This window comes from Nycticebus coucang, chromosome 9 (assembly GCF_027406575.1).
Source record: "Nycticebus coucang isolate mNycCou1 chromosome 9, mNycCou1.pri, whole genome shotgun sequence".
In the NCBI taxonomy this organism is placed as follows: Eukaryota; Metazoa; Chordata; class Mammalia; order Primates; family Lorisidae; genus Nycticebus; species Nycticebus coucang.
The window spans coordinates 90,394,091-90,417,648 of NC_069788.1; the positions used below are offsets into that span (position 1 = coordinate 90,394,091).

Genomic DNA, 23,558 nt, shown 5'->3' on the forward strand with positions numbered 1-23,558 from the left:
GCATCCTGAAGTATTCTGGGTTTGAGCTGATGAGAAATCATGCCGTGGCTGTCGTAAATCCAATATCCTTCAAGGGCAACGGGACGTTCAAATGGAAATTATTTTCCACTTGATGACCAAGTGACATTTCTGGGTCCCAGATTCTGGGGCCTGAGATCTGAACACATATGTGGGAGTGTAAGTGCCTGGCAGCATCCTGGTCACATCCTGGATGCCCAAGGCATGTGGCTGTTTGCACGCTGGGTTTTCCATTTGACTCGTTTCAGAAGCTGGAGACATTCTTCCCTAGACCCAGAGGAAGGATTCCTTCCCTTCTGCTGTGCGTCTCTGCCCAGGGCTTGCCTGTGTGCTTTTGTGTTTGCTGGCTGGTTGGCCTGTGCTCCTTCCCTTCGTGCACCAGCCCCACCCCACAGCACCCAGTGGCCGGACACATTTGCCTCCAAATGTTAGGTTCTGCCACGTGCTGAATGCTCAGCACTGAACCTCGAGTTCTCCAAAGGCCTTTCACCCCAAATCCTTCATCGCCTCCCTCCCCCTCTCTCTCCCCTTGTCCTTTGCCCAGGCCATCTTCTTTCCTCTTGTCTTCCCATCCCTCCCTTTTTGCTTTTCTTTTCACTTCCCTCCTCTCTTGCTCTCACTCTTTCACTCTGCATTTCTTCATTTTCTTTCCTGTCTCTCTATCTTCTGCTTTCTGAATCTCTCTCTCTCGCTCCCTCCTGGGTAGTTCCAGAAACATACCCATATATGGCCTCCATGTCAAGGATCACAAATGATGATATCACGTGAGGGCCCAAGCTTGGAGATGCTCTCTGGAGTGAGAGTCTGCATTCAATGCACCCGGGGGAATGGAAGGCAGGATGGCAGCTTCCTCGGTGCAATCCTTAAACAGGAAATCTGAGATTCATAACATCTTATAGTTTGGCTTATCGTCACTGGTCATGCGGTGGGCCTGAAATAAACTCCCTGCTTCAAAGGAGAGCATATCGGAACTGCCTGGCAGAGCAGCCAGCAGCTTGGGGCCAGGGCAGAAGGACAACTCAGGGAGCATGTTCTGAATTAAGACATGCTCAAGAAAAACTGTTTTACTATCCCTGAATGGTACCCTTGTTTCAGAGCCTAACAGGTAATGCATGCTTTCCACTTTCTTATACAGACCTAGCAAAAGATTGGTTGGCTGGGACTTACGGCTGCAGCACTTACTCAAAACCTCTCTGGTCATGCTGCACTGTGGCTTCCCTTCTCTCTCCCATTCTCTTGAGTTATCCGGCATGCTGGGGACCTTCATTTTGGATTGGAGGGGGACAGAGAAGCAGCAATTTGCACGTACATTCCCATTCTTCTGGAGAACTCTTGCTCAAAATATCACTCTGCTGTGCACTTCTAAAAATGGAAATGTGAAAGGAGTTATCAATGATGCTATTGTTGGGTCGGCAGGCTTCGGGCAATATCTGCAGCAGACAAATAACTTTCAGAAATGCTTTCAGGCCCAGTGAACAGATAGATATTTTCATGCGTGGGGGAGTCGATTTCACATAGCGTTTGCTGAGTGACTACGCAAGCACAGCGTTCTGCAGAACCAAGGAGTCAAGGGACCTTGGGCTCTATCTACAGATGCTTGGGGTTTAGGAGAGGAAAGAGGGAAATGCTGTTTATGTGAGATGTAACAAATGTGTGCATGACGCATTTAAGGAGGTGACAGCCTTCAAAAGGATGAGTGAGGTGTCATCAGGGTGGAGCCAGGGACCTCCGGTGGAGGGGCAGCTTGGGGGAAGGCAGACATGGCGGGTACAGGGGTGATGGTGGGAAGTCCAGCGCAGCTATGGCCAAGGGACCTGCAGGTGAGAAGTAAGGGAGGTGAGGCTGAGGGGAGATGCAGCTCCTTCCTGGTCAGGTGTGAAGATGGAACATTTTCTGAAAGTGTTTGAGCAGAGGAGGGCCGGGTGGGATTTGACTTCAGGCATCTTCTTGGACAGCCAGGGAATGGACTGGAGTGAAGGGGCAGAGAGGCCGGTGATTCCTAGGGAGAGGGGCACTCTCCTCACTGGAGGAAAAGTTTGCCGTGTGGTGGTGGCTGGAGGGAGCTCAGAGGGGCTCAGGCATAGCCAGCTGGGGCCAGCATCTCTGCCGCAGCCCTGCCCTCTGCCACCAAAGGCCTAAGCAGAAACACCACGAGGCAGCCAGTGGCAGATGCTTGAGTCACTTCCAAACAGTTGAACAGATGCCTGTGCTGGTGGCAGTCCTGTATTTCACAAAGTGTCCTGGAGAAGCTGGCAACGGCTCCACTGGGTGTCATGCTCATTTGCATCATCGGTTCTTGCACAAACAGGACAGGCCGTGAGTGCCTCATGGCAGCAGGGTCAGGGGAGCACCCTCTTTCTGCTCCCTTATATGGGGGCTCACAGTGACCTTACAATGAGTAGTAACACCATCAATACCAGCAAGCATTCACCGAGCGCCTGCTGTGAGCGAGCACCAGCCCACGCCCATGGGGAGATTTCTCTCCCTGACTCTTGCCAAGGCTGCCATGAGTCAGAGGTGATTGTTACTCCCATTTTTCAGATGTGGAAACTGAGGTTGTGAGAGGCTAAGGATTTTGCCTAAGGCTGGACAGCTAAGAGGTGCTGCCTCTTGGCCTCCAAGGGTGCACATTCAGAGCCATGGCCTCCTGCGGCCTCTCAGGGCTGGGGTATGGTAAACAGGACCGTCGTGCACCTGGGGAATTGTCCCTGGCATAATCAAGGCATCATAAGATGCCCGTATTTTGTGGACAGGCTAGATCCAAAAGAATATTCCCCAAGGAGCCACAAAAATATCTCTGGCGCGCCCAAGGGCCTCCCATTTCTGAGCTGCAAAGCATCAGGCTGCCTGGAGGAGGTGCAGCCACGGGAGTGGTTTTTATCTGTACTTCTCTTTCCTAAGCACTATTTTCTGGAATAATTGATGCCCAGGAATATAAATGAAGTCATTAAAAGCTTTGTGGTAGGGAGGAATGCTTTGGGGAGGTGGTGGCAAAGAAAAAGTTGATTCCTAACCAACTTTTTTTTTGTTTGTTTTAAAGAGAGAAGAGTGAAAAAGGGAAGAGACAGGGAAAACAGAATGAGGAGAAGAGGAAGATTTAAATAAAGGCAGGAGAGGAAAAAAACAAACCCAGATGTAGAGAGGATAAAAGAAAGGAAAAAGGTCTTAGGTGGCTTGGGTGGGATTTCTCTTAGATTCTAGGCAGCCCCCTGCAGTGGGGCCTGGGTAAGGAGGGGCCTCTGGAAGAGCATCCCCAACCCCACCAGAGCCTTCCTGCTCTGCTGTCTGGAGTAGAGCTACCCAGGGACCAAGGTGAGGGCCTGCAGTCTCCCAGCACCTAGGGGACAGAACAGGGCTAGGCAGGGCTGCATTTGGACCGGGGTGCTGGGAGGCTCAGAAGTGGAACTGCCAATCCTCCCTACCCCCATCATTCCCAACCAGGTTTCTGGCACCGATGGCAGAGCCTGGCATTTGTAGAGCCCTAGGCAGGAAACAAGTCAGGGGCCTGGAATCCTGTGTCCATAGCTGTCTGTGGCCGAGCCACACAGATCAGTCTGGTCACAGTGGGAGGACAGAGAGAGGGCAGGGAGGGGTTGGGCAGGGGCCAGCTCCCTGCAGGCCCAGGAGGTAGAGAAGAGGGTGACCCACAGACCTGGAGACTCAATAGCTCAAGGACCCACAGAAATAAAATGGAAACTTGGCATTTGCTGTTTTTCTTTAGTGGGTATTCATGGGCACCACCTCAGAGAGTGGCCTTTGGTCCTGTGTGGAATTTATGCTCATCCTTCCGACACGATACTTTCCACATAAAAGCAGAAGGTTCTTCTCTGTGTTTTTCTTTCTTCTCTCTCTTCCTTTCACCTGCTTTCTCAATCTCTTTTTAGGGTGGTTTCCAAATAAATAAATAAATGGTGAGCTGCTGTAGTGGGTAGTGGTAGCCAGGGGTGACAACGGCTCTGGACTGCAGGCTTTGCATATGAGCTACACTGAACAGTCTGCAGTCCACTCCCACACCTGAAAGGGATAAGCAGACCCTCACTGGGATATTTATGTAGTACTTACTGTGCACCCAGTGCTGGTACATGAATGACATGCTCACTCAACAGCCACTCTTGTCATTTGTAGGTAGTCCCTGGTGCACAAATTCAAGGGTAGACTTGAGAGGCGTGGCGTGGACCCAGCTGCAGGTCCTTCCCAAGTTCTAAGCCCCGGGGAGGAGAATTTGGAATGGGTGAGCAACATCCATTCCATGCCTGGGGTTGGAGGGTGTGGAGGTCTCTCCCCCCTCCCCAAGCTGCACCCCATTAGTGATCCTTGGAACTGCTGGACAGGCTCTGCACACAATCTGGGGAACTGATGGTCACAGTTTTATTTTTTTGGCCACAGGAGAAGGCTGGGCCTGGGGCTCACTTTCACTTTTATTCTTGCACTTTTTAAGTAGAAGAGAGCATGGGGGGATATAACCCCCTGAGTTGCAGCCTCCTTGAGAACCACTAGCTAGGAGGGAGATCCCAGTAGGTGTCTGCCCAGCAGGAATGGGCCAAGGCCATCCTGCCAACTTTCTGGGGTCACGGCAGAGAATTCCAGCATCTTGGGGGTTGTAGAATAATGTGAGCAGGTTTTCAGGAGCTGCTGGCTATGAGCTGACAACTGTTCTCCGCGTTTCCATTGCTTCTCTCCTCTGACAACACCTCCATGGGCCAGATGCTGTTATCACCCCCATGCTGCAGAGGCACCAAGGGTGTGAGTAACCTGTTCCCCATCATGTGGCCAGCAGGTGGCAAGGCAGGGAGAGGTAGCTCTAGGCAGGTGGGGCACCAGAGCCATAGGACCACCCTGCCACAGCACACTAAACTTCTCCACGACAGCTGTGCTCCCCAGGAGCCACGAGGGAGGCTTCCTGGTGGATGAGATGTGTGAACTGCCTCTGGAGGCACACCCAGCAGAGCAGGGAAGGTTGACGAGCAGTTCCATCTACAAACACAGCTGGGATGGACAGGGGTTTGCTCAGCTTCACATGCCCCACCCATGTCCCTGGCCATGGGAGCTTGGTGTGCACAGCTGCCATCCTCCTCTGCACCCCTCCCTCCCAGGTGTGTTTCCTCTGTTTTTTTGGTGACCTCCTCCCAACATAGCACCCCAAACAACCATACACACCCTATCCTATCCACTGAGGCCTAGGCAGACCCTAGATGTGCGGGAAGGGGAAGGAACTGGGGTAAAAAGCAGCTGGTTTTCGAATGCTAGTTTTTAATTCTCATCACAGCTCTGCAAGAGTCCATGTGTCTTTGTCCGTTTCACAGATATAGCAACTGAGACCCATTAGAACAGCACTGGCTCTGAATGGACCAGGCACCGTTCTGAGTGCTTTACATGTGACTCAAGAAACCCTGTCACAGCCACTTTACAAATGTAACCTTGGGGAGGTGGGGGCTCCCCTGGGCCCAAAGTTTCAGGTCCTGCAGAGAGGGCAAGAGAAGGGCTCCTGGAGGCCCCACCATAGGCTGGTCTCTCCCGCTCCAACCTGGCCTTGGACTGGCCAGCCCTTGGGCACCCCTCCCTCTTCAAGCCCCTATCAGACTGGGCAAAGCCCACTGGACTCCTGCTTTCCCTGGGAAAGGGATATTTTTATCCTAATCGGCCTCTCAGAGCATCCCTTGGGGCTGCTGGCCTTCCTCCAGGCAGGCCCTGGATTTGTTAGGAGGGGCTCAGAAGGTGGCCCAGTCCCCACGAGAGGCCTCAGAAACTGAGGTCAAAAGAGGGCCAAGGTATCACTCGGGATCACCATCACTCCCTCCTAAGAAATAGGTGCCCTTATTATGTCCATTTTATAGATGGAGGAACTGAGACTCCAAGAGGTCACCCAGCTAATGCCACAGATTTCATAATTTCCCTTTCATGCTAAAACCAAGCAGCTCCATTTGTCCCAGGCGAGACACCCATAGCATCTCTGGCAAGTGTCATTAGTCTACGATTGCATCGGTTCAGCCGTGTGTGTGTCACACACTTGCTAACATCCAGGGCCCCTGCTGAGCCTATACACGCAGGAGCCTTACTGCTTGTACCACCAACTCTGTAATAATACATGACAATATCTCTATTTTATGCATGAAGAAACTACACATGTGTAACATAGTCGGGAACCCTCAAGGTGGAGGAACTCAGTGGGGAAAAAAAGAGACATGTGGGCCCACATGCGGGCAGGGAATCTGCCTTCCCCAAGGCAGAGCCTCTCTTTCTCAAGGGCTTGTCAAGGTCTAGTCCCCTTATCCCTCATCTGCATGTACCTTCCTCTCAGGGAGATACAAAGAGCCTGGTGTGGTGCCCAGTGCACAGATGCTAGGCCAAGAGGTGCCAGGTGGCCAGGCGGGGTGAAGATGGGCCTGCTCAGAACCCACTTATGTGTCAGTTGGATCAGTGATCTAGGAATTGTCAGAAGGAGCACTGGTTTTGAGATTAGAAGACCAGGCTTCAAATTCCAACTTTCTAGCTATCTGTCCTCATGCAAATCCTTCTTCTCCCCCTCTGAACTTTAGTTTTCTCATCTGTAAAATGGGACCAATAACGGAGAGGCATTAAGTTCTTTCTGGAAGGAGCAGATTGTAGGGGAACTAAGTTAATTCAAGGAAAAAGCTTCTTACCTTCCAGGCTGTCCTGAGTGCAATGACAAAACAAATCTCTGGGTGATGGCCAAGCCAGGGGAGAGGCTTGGGAAGGATCTAGTGAGCCTGGAATTAGCTGTGGGACTGGCATTTTGGGTGACCATTAGCTGGCTGATTAATACCAGGTGACCATTATCTGGCTACCCTTGCCTCCAGGAGCTTCTGTCAGGAAAGGGACCCTGTGGCCGAGGGCTGTCTTGTGAGCCTCTGACTGCTGCATACCAGGCTGTGGGGCTAGTAGCTGTCTTGAGATGAGGGGGTTGGAGGGGTCCCCATTAAGCTTTACTCCCTATAAGCTGCCTACCTAAGCCTTAGCACATATTGCTTATACAGGGTATCCCAAAAGTTGCCCCTAGAATTACCATACATAGGGAAAATCAGAAATTGTAGCTAAATGTAGATTTATTTATAAAATATTCATTATAAAATTTTTGCAACTTCACTGTAACATTTTGCAATGAATATTTTGTTAATAAAGGTGTACAATTTCCCATTTTCCCTATGTACGGTGACTTTAGGAACAACTTTTGGGACATCCCGTACAATACAGTGAAGTAGCTTGTTTCATTTCCATTTTTACTGATAAAGGAACTGAGGCCCAGAAAGGGGAAGTGACTTGCCCAAGGTCACAGAGTTGCAGACTTGAAACTAGACCTAGAGGTCTTAACATCCAGACCTGAGATCCATCCACTCCCACCTGTTCCCCTATGACCAATGCTAATCTCTTTCCATATGGGGACCTGTTGAGGTGGCCCACAGGGATCCCCAGGGACAGGGAGTTTGGGATTCGATAGCACAGAGCTAAACCAAATACCTCACTGAGTTACAGAGTCTTTAGCATTAGAAGAGCCATGGAAAACTTCTAGCCCCAAATCCCCCTTTTTCAATGGGAAAACCAAGACCCAGAGTGGGACCGAGACTTAGCTGAGATCACACAGCACTTTAGCCTCTGCTTGGAGATTACAACTCAGGTCTGTGACTCTTAGTCCAATGATCTCCCTTTGTCCCCTGGCTTCAAGCACTCATCTTCAGATAGGGGCATCTCAGGGCCAGGCCAGGCACTGGGCACCAGCAACTCCTGTTAGTTCAGTACCACACACACCAAGCCCCCGTTTTGCACCAGGCGGGTGAATACAGCTGACCCCCAGCTATGGAGAAGCTGAGTAGGTCACCCCTCATGTGGCAGAACCCCTGCCTTCCGAAGGCAGAGCTGGGCTAACCCAGACCTGGCAGGGCCCCCAGCCACATGAAAGCAGAGAAAGGTCGGGAAGCTGGGCTGGGTCAGTTGGGGAGAGGGCACACACCTGGCTGCACAGGTGTCCCTGCCAGTATGATGGGTCCAGAGGAGAGGTATCCTTGGCTGATTTGGGGCATAAATCCAAGTGTCTCCATCCCATCTTAGACTCTTTTTACAATAAATAAAATTGACATTGCTGCTCCAAAAAAAATAGTACTCGAAACGTCAGGTATAAAATTATTTTGAGGTCAGGACACCCTTTCCCCTTCCCTCATATGGACTACGGAATGGTGACCTGAGATACCGATATTGGCTGCTGAAATAACCAGAGAAGCCTCGAACATCATAGTGTGTGAGTGTGGGTGTCCAGCCCTAGCAGCTCTGAGTGCATTGGTCTGGGGTGCAGTCAGGGCCTTGGTATATTCTTAAGACTTTCATCTATAAAGCAGGGGCTGGGGCATTTTCTTCAGTCTTTTCTCTTTTATTATGGAAGAGAATCTTCCCTAAGAGCACCCCATCCTACTCCCAGACAAGTCACTGGCCAGGGAGGCAGGAGTGTTACATCTGGCTTAGAACAGTTGTGAACTATCTGTGGCACAGGACACACTGTTGCCTGGATGAAGCCAGGTTCTGTGGTCAAGGAAAGTAGGGGAGAGGCTGTTGGCTGGGCCATCAGCAGATCTGCCACATCCTGGGTGACAGAGGTAATTTGACCAGCCATGCAGTGAACTCCAACCTCCTCACAGAAGGCCTTGGAGAAAGGATCCAGGGTCAAGTCCACACATGAACTACTGACCACAGCACAGAAAGGAAGTTCTCCTCCTAGAAGGAGAAGTTCTTTTTCTCAGAAGAGTCTAGGCAGGCTTCCCGGAAGAGGGGCACATGCTCCCAGCCTTGAGTGATGAGAGTTCTCACGGTGTGGGAAGGAGGAAGGTGCAGCAGGCACGGCTTAAGCAGGGGCAGCAGGCCAGGAAGGTGCTGGGGGAAAGATGCACCATCCATCTGCTTTGGCTGGAATTTCAGGTTTATGGAGGAAGAGGAGAAGGGAACATGAGCATCAGATTTTGGAAAGCCAGGACAAGCAGTGCAGACTTTATTCTGTTAGAGGAGGGACTTCTTGGGGTCTGGGGTGTGGGGTCAGGAGTCTAGGGCATCAGAGAAGATAATGGGTGGGGGAGGAGGTCTGAGCTGGGAGCCCACTATGGAGGCCACTTCTGAGGCTCAGCAGGAGAAAGTCAAGCCAGCCAGAGTCAGTGGAGAGGGGCAGGTTGAGGGGCATGAGGCCAGGAACAACAGCTGCAGAGGACGGAGATCATTGGTCCCATACACCCTTCTGCCTTCTTCAAGGTCTGCAGGCTCCTCTAGCTCTGTTTGGAAGTACCCAGATTCATTTAATAACTCATTTGCTGGTGCTTTGTAGAGCAATTGTTGTTGCTCTTAAGACGGTTCTAGGGATTAAACAATATAATTTCCACAAAGGGCTCAGCAGAGGGCTTACTGTGGGGTCCCACCTCTTCCCCTCCCCAAATGGGGCTCCTGCATTGGCTTGTGCTTTTTGTGCCTGGTCATTCTCCAAAAGAGGAGTTCCCAATCACCTGGGGAGCTTGTCAAATAAGGGTGACACCCGGGCCACCCACTCTCAAAGAGTCTGACTTAGTCTGAGATGGAGCTCAAGAATCAAGAATTTCTAAAACTTATTTTCCATAAGTTTTAAGTAGATATGTTACTGCAGTAAAATGTGCTCATGAAGAAGTGTACAAATTATAGGTGAACTGTTCCTGGGATTGTTCTAGAAAGAGCCAACCATATAACTACTCAAATGGAGAAAGACACACAATGGCTCCCACAGCCTTTCACACACACCTTACCCCTCCTCCCCATCAGCAACCTCCCACAGATAGCCACTTTCCAGATTTCTTTAACCATACGCTAGTTTTGCCTGTTTTAGGACTTGATACAAATTGAATCATGTATATATGTTATTTTTATAGGGCTTGTTGTTAGTGAAAAGCATCCTTGTTGTTGGATGTAGTTGTAGTTGATTTCATTGGTGCAAACTATCCACCACAAGAATGTACCACAATGTACTCATCCCTTCAAATGTTGATAGACGTTTGGTTAGGTTACAGGTGGGTTCACTGTGAACAGTACTGCTATGAATATAATCTTGTCTTCTGGTGAATGTATGTACATAATTCTTTTGGGCGTAGAGCTGCAAGGGGAATTTTTAGGTCATAGGACACGTGTATATTTAGCTTTGACAACCACTATTGATTTTTCCAAAGTGGCTTTTACACTTTCTCTACATTGATAGAATTTTACATTCCTACCAATGCTGGGGAGAATCCTGGTTATTTCCTATTCTGCCCAATGCTTAGTGTTTTCCATCCTATTCACTTGAGTCATTCTGGAGGATGTATAGAGGGGTTGCAGTGGGGTTTTGGTTTGAATTACCCTAAACACTAATGAAGTTAAGTGCCTTTACTTTTGGTTATTGGCTGTTTGGATGTTGCCTTTGGGAAGTGCCTGTCCTGGTCTTGTTGGGCGTCAGGAATGCTCATAACAAAGCACCTTGAATAAGCATTTATTCTCCTGCTCTGGGTCTGCAGGCCAACCCAGGCTGGAAGACTGAGTCTCAGCCCACCAAGCCCTGCTGTGTTGGGGCTCCTCTGGCTCAGGTTTCCCTGGCAGGGGTTCTCTCCAGTGGGGGCCTCGTCTCTTGGCAGAGGAGCAAGGACAAACCCCTCTGCACACACTTGTCCCATGTTTGCTTCCTCATATCCATCAGCACTCATGGGCCAGAACGAGTCATGTGAACTTGGGTCCAGTGTCAATGGGGAAGGGATGGAAGATATTTGCCTCCAAAGGAGGGGAGTGAATATTTGCTGAACAAACCACAGTATAGCACTGGTATTTAAGGTATTTTTGAAAAGATCTCATATGATTTTAATGTTCATCCAGGGCCAAGAACCACTGACCTACAGTCACAGTGCAAGTCAGTCAGTCAAAACAAAAATCAGGCTTAGCTGATTCCACTTCATTTCCTAAAAGCAATTGACTCCCAACAAAGTCCATTTGTCTTTGAGGCATATTTTTAGAAGAGAGTCCCTGGAATTCACATGGAAAATTGTTTTAATGATTGGTTTTAACTAGATCATGAGATCTCAAGTAGTGGGCCTGTGCCTCATTCATCTCTAGTCGTCTCAGCCCTACCACAGAGAAATGGAGAAACGCCAGGATAGGATGTTGTAGGTATTTGAAAGGAAGGAATGTATGGATTACTGTGTTAGCTCCATGATTTGGGGACTTTTGTCTGTTGGGATATCACTGTTGTATCCACAGTGCTTAGAAGAGTGTCTAGGCAGAGTGGGTGCTCAACAAGTAGGCTTTTATTTAATGTATAGACAGGCCGTCTGGAATGGAAAAGTAAATGGTGGATGAATAGATGATTGGATAGATAGATGTATAGATGGACGGGAGGATGGGTGGATAAATGGGTGAAGGAGGATATATAATGGAGGGAAGAGTGGATGGTTAGATAGATGGGAGGATGGATGGGCAATTGAAAGTTGGACAGATAGATGAGTACAGATTGATGAGAGGGTAGATGAATAAGTGGTTGGGTAGATAGCTGGAAGGATAGGAGGGTGGATAGATGGATGGGTAGGTGGTTGGATAGTTGGGTACATGGATGGAGTGAATAGATGGATGGGAGGATAGATGGATATATAAGTGGCTAGGTAGGGCGGCACCTGTGGCTCAAGGAGTAGACTGCCAGTCCCATATGCTGGAGGTGACAGGTTCAAACCTAGCCCCGGCCAAAAACCACAAAAAAAAAAAAAAAAAAAAAAATAAGTGGCTAGGTAGACAGATGGATGTATGGGACAGTGAATAAATGGATGGATGGATGGGTAGATTAATGGTTTGATGAGTAGATGGGTCAATGAATAGATGAGTGCATGGATGGATGTGTAGACGGATGGCTGGTTGGATGGATCATATGCCCAAATGAATGACTACAAAGTGAATGTGTGATCACCAGTGGAACTTACAGCCTTCCCTGTTGGTAACAGAACTATCTTGCTAAACTATGACCAGGATGGTTTTGGTCTCTTCACAGGGTTTTCCAATTTGCCCTTTCCTCCTCCGCACTGAGTGTCTCTTCTGGAGACCAGAGTGGAAAGTGGAAGAGGATGGCCACGGAGATCAGTGCTCGGGGCAGTCAGCCCACCATAGGGCACGAGGAGTACAGCCTGTACAGCAGCCTAAGTGAGGATGAGCTGACGCAGCTGGCTATCGAGCAGAGCCTGGCAGACAAGGCACGGGGCCCAACCACTGCTGAGGCCAGCCTGTCTGCACGTGCCAACCGCGAACCTGCCCATTTCTACCCATGGACCAGGTAAGCATGGCGAGGCTGATGAGGGGGCAGTGGGGCCACCAGGGCATCCGTGATGCAGATCCCTAACACTGTTAATCCCAAACCAGCCTTTTAACAGTTTAATCATTAACATTTGTTATGGTCCCCAGGATGCCTTTAAACACTTTAATCATTTACATTTGTTATCTAACCTTAGTGAGTTCTTGCAGTGCCAAGTACTGTGGCGGATGCTAGACATACTCTGTCTCATTTAATCCTCTTAAGAACTCTCTAAGTGGGATCTGTGTTATAGTCCCATTTTACAGATGAGGAAACTGAAGCTTAGGACTGAGTCAGAGGTCCAGGAACACACAGCTAGTGGGTGCTGCTGCAGAGACTGGAGCTGCCTGACTCCAAAGCCCACGCCCTGGCCTTGCACTACTGGCTTCATGCTGAATGTGCTGGAGCTGATGCTCTGTATCTGGCCATCACTTCCAACCCTATCAATGCAGTTTCCCTGAGAAAATGTGTCTGGGAAGCAAAAGACACCTGTGCAGCAGAGCCAACCTACCTCCTTGTTCTGGCACCACCTTACCGTATCTGTCACTGGACCTTCTAAAACAGCAGCAGCCAATAAACTATGGCACTAGCCACAACTGCAATCCATAGATGCCATTCTAAATATCCACAATAGCCACATTTTAAAAGCAAAGAGAAACTGGCTCAGGACGCCTGTAGCTCAGTGGCTAAGGTGCCAGCCACATATACCAGAGCTGGCGGGTTTGAATCCAGCCCCAGGCTGCCAAACAACAATGACAACTACAAACAAAAAATAGCCAGGCATTGTGGTGGGCGCCTGTAGTCCCAGCTACTTGGGAGGCTGAGGCAAGAGAATTGCTTAAGCCCAGGAGTTTGAGATTGCTGTGAGCTGTGACACCCCAGCATTCTACCCAGGGTGACAGCTCGAAACTGTCTCAAAAAATTAAAACAATTTTAAAAATAAAAAAAGTAAAGAGAAACAGGTGAAATTAATTTTTATAGTTATTTTATATCTAAAACATCATCATTTCCACATGTCATCAATATAAAAATTAGGAATGAGATTTTTACCTTCTTTTCTGCTCATCGGGTCTTTGAAATCAGTGTGTATTTCACACTTGGCACATCTCAATCCAGACCAGCCACATTTCAAGCACTCACTAGTCATATGTGGCACAGATCTAGAGGACACCTTTGCAGGAGGTGGAAACCAAAGAGGCAATTAAGCATTTGATCTTTATGAAAATGCTTTTGCTCACCCCTGAGTCAAAGTCAAGTGTGTATTTGGGGGTGGGTGGCTAACCTCAGGCCAGTCACTTAACCTCTCAGCTTCCTTCTCAAACAACAAAAAACAGACTTTTTCCAATTTGCTGTCACGGTTGATAGGTAACGAAGGTAAAGGTGGGTGATGGTGCATCTCAGCCCTATCCCCTGATGAAGGCTACCAGGGTTCTCCTCCAAGTGATTTGGACCTTTGCCAAGGCTGGATCACCTCTGGCTGGCTGGGCGAAGGCCTGGGATACCCACAGCCAAGGAGCCCCTTCTAAAGGGAAAGGCAGGCAGCTGCTTTGGCAGCTAGAAGGAACACATGGACATATGCTGCCTCTGAGGACATGCCATTCTGGGACCCAATTTGAAAAACAGAAACCCAAAGTCAAGGCCCAAGTCCATCATGGCCGGTGTTCTAGGAGGCCCTGGTTTTTGTTTTGTCAGTTCAGCGGAAGTCAGACCGCAGCTTCCTCTTTCCCAGGAGGGATGAGATAGAGATCAGGCGCCCTCCCTCAGAAGATAGGACCTGAAGACGGGGCTGCCATACAAAGCCTGCCAGCCCCCCCGCTGTCTGCAGTCTTCTCCCTCCTGTGGGCGCCCCTCCCAGGAGTTCTGGCAGTGCTTAGAAACGTTAGAACTGAGTGGGCCTGTGAGCTCCAGACCTTGACCTTCTCCTTCCTCTAGTGCAGGGGTCCTGAAACTACGGCCCGCAGGCCACTGGAGGTGATGTGATTGTATTTGTTCCTGTTTTGTTTTGTTTTTTTTACTTCAAAATAAGACATGTGCAGTGTGCATAGGAATTTGTTCATAGTTTTGTTTTTAAACTATAGTCCGGCCCTCCAATGGTCTGAGGGACAGTGAACTGCCCCCTGTTTAAAAAGTTTGAGGACCTCTGTATGGGTGAGGAAATGCAGCCCACAGTGGGCCAAATGCATTTATCCAGCCTCCAAGGACATAGGTCTCCCAAAGAACTGAAATCACTTCTGCCAGGTCAAGCAGCCCTCACCAAGTGCAAAGAATGTAGCAGAGAAGGGTCAGCCTGGCTCTTCTCACCCTCGCTGTGGCCTTAAACTGCCTAGATTCAGTTCTGCACTGGAAGGAAGTTGGGGTTGGAGCCTGGTGGGGAAGAAAAAGCCCTTTGATATGATGTTTAACACAATTCTCCTCCTCCTCCTCCCCCAGCGGTACACTGAGCAACTCCCACGTGCCCAGCACACAAAAGCCACTTACTGTGGACATATTCGGCCCCTTTTATAGCTGATATAAAGTGCACAGCATGGCCAGGAACTGAACCAAAGTGTGTCCCACTCCAAAGTTCAGATGCTTAACCAGGCTCTGCTGATTCTGCAAAGGCCTCTTTCTGTTTCCTTCCTCCCCCACCTTGAAGTGGCCTAATTGCATTTACCTCCCACCCACACATGGCACGCACACACACACAGTGTGCTCACACAACCAGACACGGTGTTATGTTGACTGCAGGACCCCAGAGTTTTTGTTCACTTTTATCCTCCAATATCACTGCTTCCATCCATATAGATCCAGAGCAAATTTGGGAGCAGGATGTCACACATGTCCCCGGGGGCTCCACATGTCTCCCTCCTTGTTCAGATTACATATCACCTCCTCAGTGTGTCCTTCCCTGACCACCCTCCCAGGTCAAGGAGTTTGCCCCCCACCCCCTTACTCCCTTGCCTGTTTCCTTCAATGGCCCTGCCTAAGACTAACAATTCTCATGTATTTGTCTGTTTCTGCCATTAACCTGTAAATGCCGTGAAGGCCGGGGCCTCAGAACTGTCTGCCTTCCTGTCAAGCCCTGTGCCTGACCCGTGGCAAGCACAGAATAGCTGTGCGTGAGTGAATGGGTGAAAAAGGAATGAACAGAGGCAGCAGGGTGAAACCAGCAGCGGGTTCAAATTGGAGATTCAAATTCTTCTGCTGTCACTTACTGGCTGTGCAGCCTTAGGAAAGTTACTTACTTTCTCAGCCCCAATGGCCTTATCCCACAAATGGTAATAACAAAAAACAAATGGATGGACCAGCCAGAGTGAGTTCAGGAAGCTGGGTCTTCACAGTCTTTAAACTTCTGCATTATCCCCCAATGGTAATAACAAAAAACTTGCTGTGCTCACTAGTGCTATTCTTACAAAAAGCAAGTAAGATGAGGTGAGTGTTGGAGCCATCTCTACATCCCACAGCCTGAACCAAGCCCCCCATTCCACCCCAGCTAAGTACCCAGCACCAACCTCATGACTGCCTCTGCTCCATAGACAAGCTTCTGGTTCACCCTGGGAAGGCCTCCTGGGGGTGTCCCAACTATACTGTGACCTCCTTGGGGACAGAGAGCTGATGTTGATTTTTTTAATCTTTAATTCCCAGCTAAGAGCCTGGATTGATATAGGTGCCTAATAAATGTTCTTAGGCTGATAAAGACACTCAAAAACCCATGCTCTAGCATCCCATCTTTGGGATCTTAGAAATGAAAGCCAGATCAGCATCCAGCATCAGAATACAATTCTTTTTAAAGCCATTTCCCAACTTGCTTCTCTCCCACTACAACGTGAAATGTGCATGAGGATCATTTGCTAGGCTTTCGCCTCCTGAGGGTTCCCAAGAGGCAGAACTAGCTTTCTGTCCCTTGTACTGTGACATGGGGAACCCAGGGTTACCATGGATGGACCTGCCAGAGTGAGTTCAGGAAGCTGGGTCTTCACAGTCTTTAAACTTCTGCATTTTATTTAAGGTTACATTTCTAAGAAAACAGAGGAGGAAAATATGAAGCAAAAACTGCTTGGGCTGATGTGTGCCCAGCTGCAAACAACTGAAATCAACCTGCTCATACTTATTATGCGCTTATGATAGGCTAGATATCTTCCTGGTGCCTGGAGATGAATCAGGCATGGGCGCTGCCCTCCCTAAGCCAAAACTCTAATGAGGTAAATGCCAAAAAGTACATGATGACCCAGCAGGGATAGTACAGCAGTGGGGCTTGCTCAGTTTCAGAGGGACACAGAAAGGGCCAATTCACTTAAACAAGGAGGTAGGCTTTGAGGGATGAATAGGAGATCATCATGCAGACTAGAGGGAACAAATCTCTTTAAGCCTCAGTATCCTTATCTGCAAAGGAAACTAATTACATCTCCTTCACAACGTGGACTAGAGAATTAAATGAGATGCTTCGTACCAATGCCTGTCACAATGCTTGGCACATAACAAATGCTTGGTGAAATCTCAGCTATGGTTATTTAAGCAGACTTGCTGCAGCTCTCCACATGGGATTCCTGTCTGCCCGGTCCAAAAATGATGGATTGGCTGGAGGTGGTGGGAGAAACAGAAACTTCATGGGTGAGAGGCTGATTCCAGAGAGCCTGCAGGAATGCTGGTGGGGGATAGTTATATGCTATGAGCTCTTCCTCTCTCTACCCAAGAGGAGAGGGGGTCTGGCTTTCTAGGGATTTGAGATCTTAGCCTAAGAACATATGACACCCACATTACCATGTGGAGTTTTAGTCCTTCAAAGGCTTTTGTTTGTTTTGTGTCAGCCGCTTAAATTGGTTGAGCACCTACTGTGTGCCAGGCATTATACCCCCAGTATCTGTGCTTGATACAGGGTGATGCGAGGATCTTCCATCTGAATGGAAGAATGGATAGAGAGCCCTGGCATGGTGGCAAGTGTGGGGTAGACTCTCATATATATTATCTCCCTCCCTTATTAGCAGGTGCCTGCTTGCCACCCATATTCAGCCAGGTCCAGCTTCTTACCAACTCCAACAGAGCAGCATCCATTGGCTCACCGAGGAATTAGGGAGCACATCACCCCTGCCCATTCTCCAGTCACCAGGCCTGAACATGTATGATGCGAGGCCTAGCTAGACTCCAGAATCAGATGATGATGACACACTCTCTACCCTAGAACCTGCCCACTGTCATGCAAAGGACAGGAGCCCTACCTGGGCCTTTCCCAGGGCATGACCTGTGCCCACATCCTGCCCGGGACCAGGTTCTGCTCACCTCTGATGACTCACCCCGGGTGGTTTGCTCTGCTGGGAATTCCCCTGCCCTGGGCCTAGGGTGGAAGTGTGGCCTCCAGCTGTGATGAGAAAGAACGAAAGCTGGTCAGGTCAGGAGGCCTGGCCCCCCATGAAGCTCTGAGACTCACTGCTCAGTGCTCTCAGCAATTGCCCTGCCTGGACCCCCAAGCCAAGTGGACATACTCCATTCCAGTCCTCCAAGAACGAGTCCTCTCGGCTCCCTTTCAGCCTTTCCCTGGTGGCTCTGTAGTCATGTGTATCCTTGGGTCCCACCCTGCTGGCCTCTGAACATCTCAAGGACCCACAAAAAGACATGCCTTACTGATCTGTCCCCCAGTCCCCAGCACAGGGCTTGGGACAGAGACAGAGCTGAGAAATCTTTGCCACATGGCACTGAGTCTGGGTCCTTATCTGCAGAATGGAAACAGTGCAGCCCCCACCTCCGTCCAAGGTAGCAGGAGGATGGGGAATGAAGTGATGCTTGGCATGGCTCTGTGAACATTTGCCCTGTACAATCCTGAGGAGCTGTCATCGCCACCACCTCCCTCCAGCTCCATCAGCCTCATATCTCCAACACCACTGCTGCTGGGATTATTAGGCAGAGATAGGTCCTAGTTTTAGCATGGTGTGGTGGGTTTCTCCTAACCAATGCTTACTATCTTGCTAAAGATATTCTAATGACAGTAGAATGACTAGAGGCCACACGGACCAAGGATGATGGTGACCACAACCTGGGGACCTCTGTGGCCATGGCCCAGGGACTTTGTTGAGACCACAGACGAGTGCAAGCTACCTCTCCTAACTAGCCGTCCCTTGGCTATAAAAGCTGTGAAGAAACCCCTGGCCTAGTCCTGCCTTCTATTTTCCAAACGAGGAAACCGAGGCACAGAAGGGAAGGGGCTTGTTCAAAGTCACGGGGCCTGTCAGTGCAGAGGGTAGAACCGGAGGGGGATGGGAAGGCAGGAGGGGGCCTGGAGGCAGCAGGGCATTAGGAGCGCTGGCAGATATGGGGACCAGGCCTTTGGAGGAGGGCGACATTAGGAGCACTGGCAGAGAGACATAGTCTGAATCTCTGCTCTACTCGCTGAGCAGCTTTGTAGGACCCCGGGCAGTTCCTGCCCTGCTCAGAGCCTCAGTTTCCCCATCTGTAAGAAGACTGCAACATTGGTGCCCACATCTACAGTTAATGAACACGGATAAATGAATGTACACATGTGGCAGGCGTCTTGCTCAACTCAGTGTCAGTAGAATGTAAGGTCAAAAAAGACAGTCAGGAGTGACAACGATGAGGGTGGTGAAGGTGGCCAAGCTGGCCACCAGTCCAAAGTGGGCCAGAGTGGAGAGGTCAGAGTGTTCTCTCTCCTTTCTCTGCCTCCTCCTTCCTTTCCACCACACCCTGGCTTGCTGAGGGGCACACAGAATCTGTAGGTCTGGTCCTTCTTATGGGTATAGCAGCAGGTCTCAGGCCCCTTGGGGTGCCAATAGCAGTGTCTTCCTTAATCCCACAGCAGCTCCCAGAAGGGTGCCGGCGCCGAGGCTGGGCCTGCTGGGTGTCCAGGTGCCAAGGCCTGACCTACTGGGGTGGAGCTGATAGAGGCCACATGTCCCCATTCTCACTACAACCCTAGACCAACCCGAGATTTGTGGAGTGGCTGCTACACCTCACAACAGTCCAGTGGTGTGGGGAAACTAAAGCTCAAAGAAGTAAAATGATGTTAAAATTAATGGCTAAACCATTTTAATCATACCTTTGAAATACTGCAATGGGGATTATGCTGAAAAAATTACAGATCCTCTGTAACATTAGTATAGATTTAATAATCTCAAATAAAACATTAATAAATCAAATAATAAAAAAAAAATTAATGGCTGATGTGTGTCAAATACCCCTCTATGTATGCCTGGCACTCTGCTTGTTCAGGCCGCTCTGATCCTCACCCTTGAGATGGGGCTGTTCTTACGCCGTCTGAGAGGTAATGGAACTAAGGCTCAGAGAAGGTTGACCTGTGCTGGATCACACGGCTCGGGAGTGCCAGAGTCTAGATTTGAACTCACATCTGTCTGTGACGACCTTCCTCTCACATCCTTTTGCCCTAACCTCTATACCGTTTGTTCCCGACCCCAGGGCATGATCCTCTAATGAGGAATTGGCAGGATGGGGCGGGGCATGTAGCCACACCTGGGGTTCTCAACTTTGCTCCCCTATCCCTGCGTCCCCACGAATCCTCATTCAGCACTGTTGGAACCCGCCTGGCCAGCTGTGAGACGGAGCCCTTTTCATCTTGGGACCTGCTGCTGACCATGTCTCACATCCCCATGGGTTAACAGTGTCACCTTGTTTCATATCAGCCTCCCTCGTGGTTGGCTGAGGAGGGGGACCCTGGGGGTGGCGGTGAGGTTAACCTCATTGTTGTCTTATATGGTCATTTAAATCTCCCAGGGCTTCCTCCAAGGGCCAAAAATAATCCCGAGACACAGCAGCTGTGTCCAGCACACAGAGAGGACCCGGCCATCTGCTTTGGTTCAGAGCCCTGTGTCTGTCTGTCAGTCAGTCTCTCTCCCCTGAGCTCTCTCCATCTTTGTTCCTGCCTCCAGCCATGACCCGTTTCTCATATGCAGAGTATTTTTCCCTCTTTCACTCCTGCTCTGCACCCTCCAGGTCCGCTGTGCCTCCTGAGAGCTCTCTGGCCCCAGACCCCATGGGCTTGTTCCAAGGGGTCATGCAGAAATACAGCAGCAGCTTGTTCAAGACCTCCCAGCCGGCGTAAGTGACCCCCGCCTACCTGAGACTAGCCAAGCTCACTCTCCAACCTGGGGCAGCAGGGTGGGGGATGGGAAGCAGACCTGAAGCTCCCAGGAAGGCAAGCTGGGGGGGTGGGGGGCACTATGGAGGCAGCTCCCAGGCAAACCCCTCCTAGCTGTGTCCTCTCCCGAGGCCCAGCTGTTCCTATTGAGCTGGGTTTGGTGGTTACAGACTTCGGTCCTCAAAGAACCACTAGCCAGACAGCACTTGTGACAGACTCTCAGATGCCCCCAGCATGAGGCCTGTGTGCTGCAGGGGGCTTGCACCGCTCTGAGGCTGGGAAGGAACAAGTCTCGAAAGGAGACTGGGTAGATGGGCTCAGACCCCAGAGGCCCAGGGAGCTTGGAGTGAGGCTGGTGAGTCATTTTCTGCCCCACGCTCACCTTCCCCTCACCTTCACCGTGGTCTGAGCACGCCCCAAATACTCACGCCACAGCTTTTGTCTTGCTTTGTTTCCTTTATTTGTTAAGTACCAGGTGCTAAAATCCAGAAATAATCCAAGCTGCAGGAGGGGTTCTGTCTGCCGGGCATGTGGGCACTGGGCTAGTGGGGTCCTTGTAAAGTAACTGCCTTCCTTTCCTCTCTGTACCCCTGGAATAGTGACCCTGGAAGCGGCTAAAAGCAAAACGGGGGCCCCATTGCTGGAACCCTGATTTCCTTGCTTAGTTCTGCAGAGAGGGGAGGAGGCAGCTGGCCAGTGTTTTGTTTCTCCTTCGCAGCCTTTTTCAAATCCTGCCGCTTCCCACTTCCTTGGTGCTGCAGGTGGAGTTAACAGTCTGGAACAGGGAGACCCAGTTCTGGTCTCAGCACAACTGCTCAAGAACTGCTGTCCGCTCTGAGTCTTCCTTCTCTGTAGGAGGTGGCCGGAGAGGACAAAGTGACCTCTAGGGTCTTGTCCAGCTTGCTAGTCTCTGATGGGCTGTCACCTCAGCAACCTCCCCCACCTTCTGGCCAGGGACTTTGTGCTCACCCAGAAGCCATCAGGGTGTGGGGCTGAGAGCGCCAGGGTCTCTGCACCACAGCTGGAGACAGCCAAGCTGGGCGGCGCATCCTGACAGGTTCTCATGACACTGAACCGCACCCCCTTGCTAAGGCCACGCAAACAGCCGCTCCTCCTCCCTTCCACTTTAGCTGGGGGCCACCAGAGACGGGAACAGATAACCCACTGGGGCGTTTGCTGATGCCGACAGGGGCTGCTCTGGTTGCTCCTAAGTGGAACTCGTCAAGGTGGCAGAATTGGTGTTGATGGGGACTTCAGGACTTATCTGGTCAGTTTCCCATCATCCTTGCTGGGTCTGTAGCTTCACCAGCATCTGCGCTCTGATGCTATTAATAACCAGAGAGGCTGAGAGTCAGGAGGAAGTGCTGCTCTCACTGGGGGAAGCAGCTGGGCGGGCGTAGGGGCTGTTGCTGAAGACTCAGAGCCCAACCTAGTTCCTGCCGTGGGTTGGGAGAGGAATCCCAGGAACAAGGCCTACCTCTCACCTTACCTTCTTCTCCTGGGAAATAGGACTATGTACGCAGAACCACCCCCAGAAGTGGATCTGGGGGTCACAGCAGTTGTGGTCCTCACTGACTCTCCAAGGATGGGGAAGAGAGCTTGGTGAATTAATCAATCAATCAATCGATGAACATAGTGATTTTAATGAGCCAAGCAAAGAAGATGTCCTTCACATTAGCCCTGAAATCTTTCTGACATTCAGAAGTGTTAAATTATAAAGGCTTCAGATTTATCAATCCCTCAAGTATTTAAACTTTTCAGCAGCTACATGCACTGGGAGTAAGGATAGGGCAAGGAGGGGAGTCAGAAGACCCCAGAGACAGGCTCGTGCTGAGGGTTTCGTCTGGGGACTCTATGCTTTCCTCCTGGAGCTGTTCACAGTCCAGACAGACCCCCAAAGGCAGGCGGTAGGCTTGCTCAGTAAACACTGGTGCACTATGCTCAGGGAAGGCATTTCATTGTTGCAAAACCTCCCGTGTGAGTTGTTATCCATCTCGTCAGAGGCTGGCACTGTTTGCTGGCACTGGGTAGAAATGGTCTTTGTATGACATTAGCTGCAGCCATGGAAAGCCACAGGGACAGAGGGATCCTTGGAAAATAACTTCCAGGCTGTAGGGGGTTGCCCACTTGTCCTAGAACCAGCTGGGAGAAACAGGACTGAGTGACCCCACAGCTGGCACTGGCCCATGGTTCCCTACGTGCTCTTGAGGACTGTCTGCCCCTTGCTCCCTCAGGCCTGTGAACCCCATGCTCAAGGCCATCAAGGAGGGCAATGAAGAGGCCTTGAGGGCCATGATCAAGGAAGGGAAGAACCTTGCAGAGCCCAACAAGGAGGGCTGGCTGCTGCTGCATGAGGCTGCCTACTACGGCCAGCTGGGCTGCCTGAAGGTCCTGCAGAAAGGTGAGAGCAGGTGCTGGTGTGGCTAGCAGAGGGAAAGGGGCTCTGTGTTCTTTTCCCCACAGCCACCTTGGTGAGGAGGGCAGGCAGGGCTATCACCCCAGCTGGGCAGTCAGTCACTAAGTTGGGAGAGGGAAAGTGACTTACCTCCATTTCCCCCAACAGTCACCCCCTGCTCCCCACTCTCCAGGCCTCCCAGAACAGGAGAGCCTAATTCCTAGAAAAGGAACAGGCTATGCCGGCCTGTTCCAGAATGTTCCAGAGGCTGATTTGGTGTGAAAAATACTGCAGCTGTGCCTGTGCTCAGCCAAGGCTGTCCCCAACCATCTGTGGGAGCCCAGGACAGTCATAACCTCCTCTATGAGACCTACCTTCCTCTTGAACCAGATTCAGATGGGTCACACCTACCTGTATACAGGTGTCACCTCTGCTCTGTAGCAGCACAGACTCCCCAATAGCCCCCAAACTCCAAGAAATAGCATATGAGACACCCAGCTCCCAGCAATGGCTGTCAGGAGTGCAAGAGAAGGGCAGGACCATTCAGAGGGGGAGGGACTCAGTCAGGGAAGGCTTCCAGAAGGAGGCATCTGAGCTGGATCTGTATGACCAAGAAGCCGTCATAGCCCTATGGAAGGATAATAAAGATGCAGTTTGTGGTTGGTAAATTTCAGTGGATGCTGTACATGTCTGTCCTTGGAATTGGGAGGAAGTGGGGGGAACAGCTCTGTGTTGAAGGGCCAGATACT

The 23,558-nt window shown here is 50.4% G+C and overlaps 1 protein-coding gene across 1 annotated transcript in view; it reads left to right on the forward strand.

Moving 5' to 3' along the window:
- Positions 1–770: 770 nt before the first annotated feature.
- The window catches only part of ASB2 (ankyrin repeat and SOCS box containing 2), a 40,064-nt gene continuing 17,276 nt past the window's right edge, over positions 771–23,558 (forward strand). Inside the window, exons 1-4 of the mRNA XM_053601786.1 lie at positions 771–1,123; positions 12,038–12,316; positions 20,270–20,374; positions 22,649–22,815. Coding sequence (XP_053457761.1) covers positions 12,111–12,316; positions 20,270–20,374; positions 22,649–22,815 — 478 coding nt within the window. The 5' untranslated portion in view covers positions 771–1,123; positions 12,038–12,110. The remainder of the gene's footprint in view (positions 1,124–12,037; positions 12,317–20,269; positions 20,375–22,648; positions 22,816–23,558) is intronic.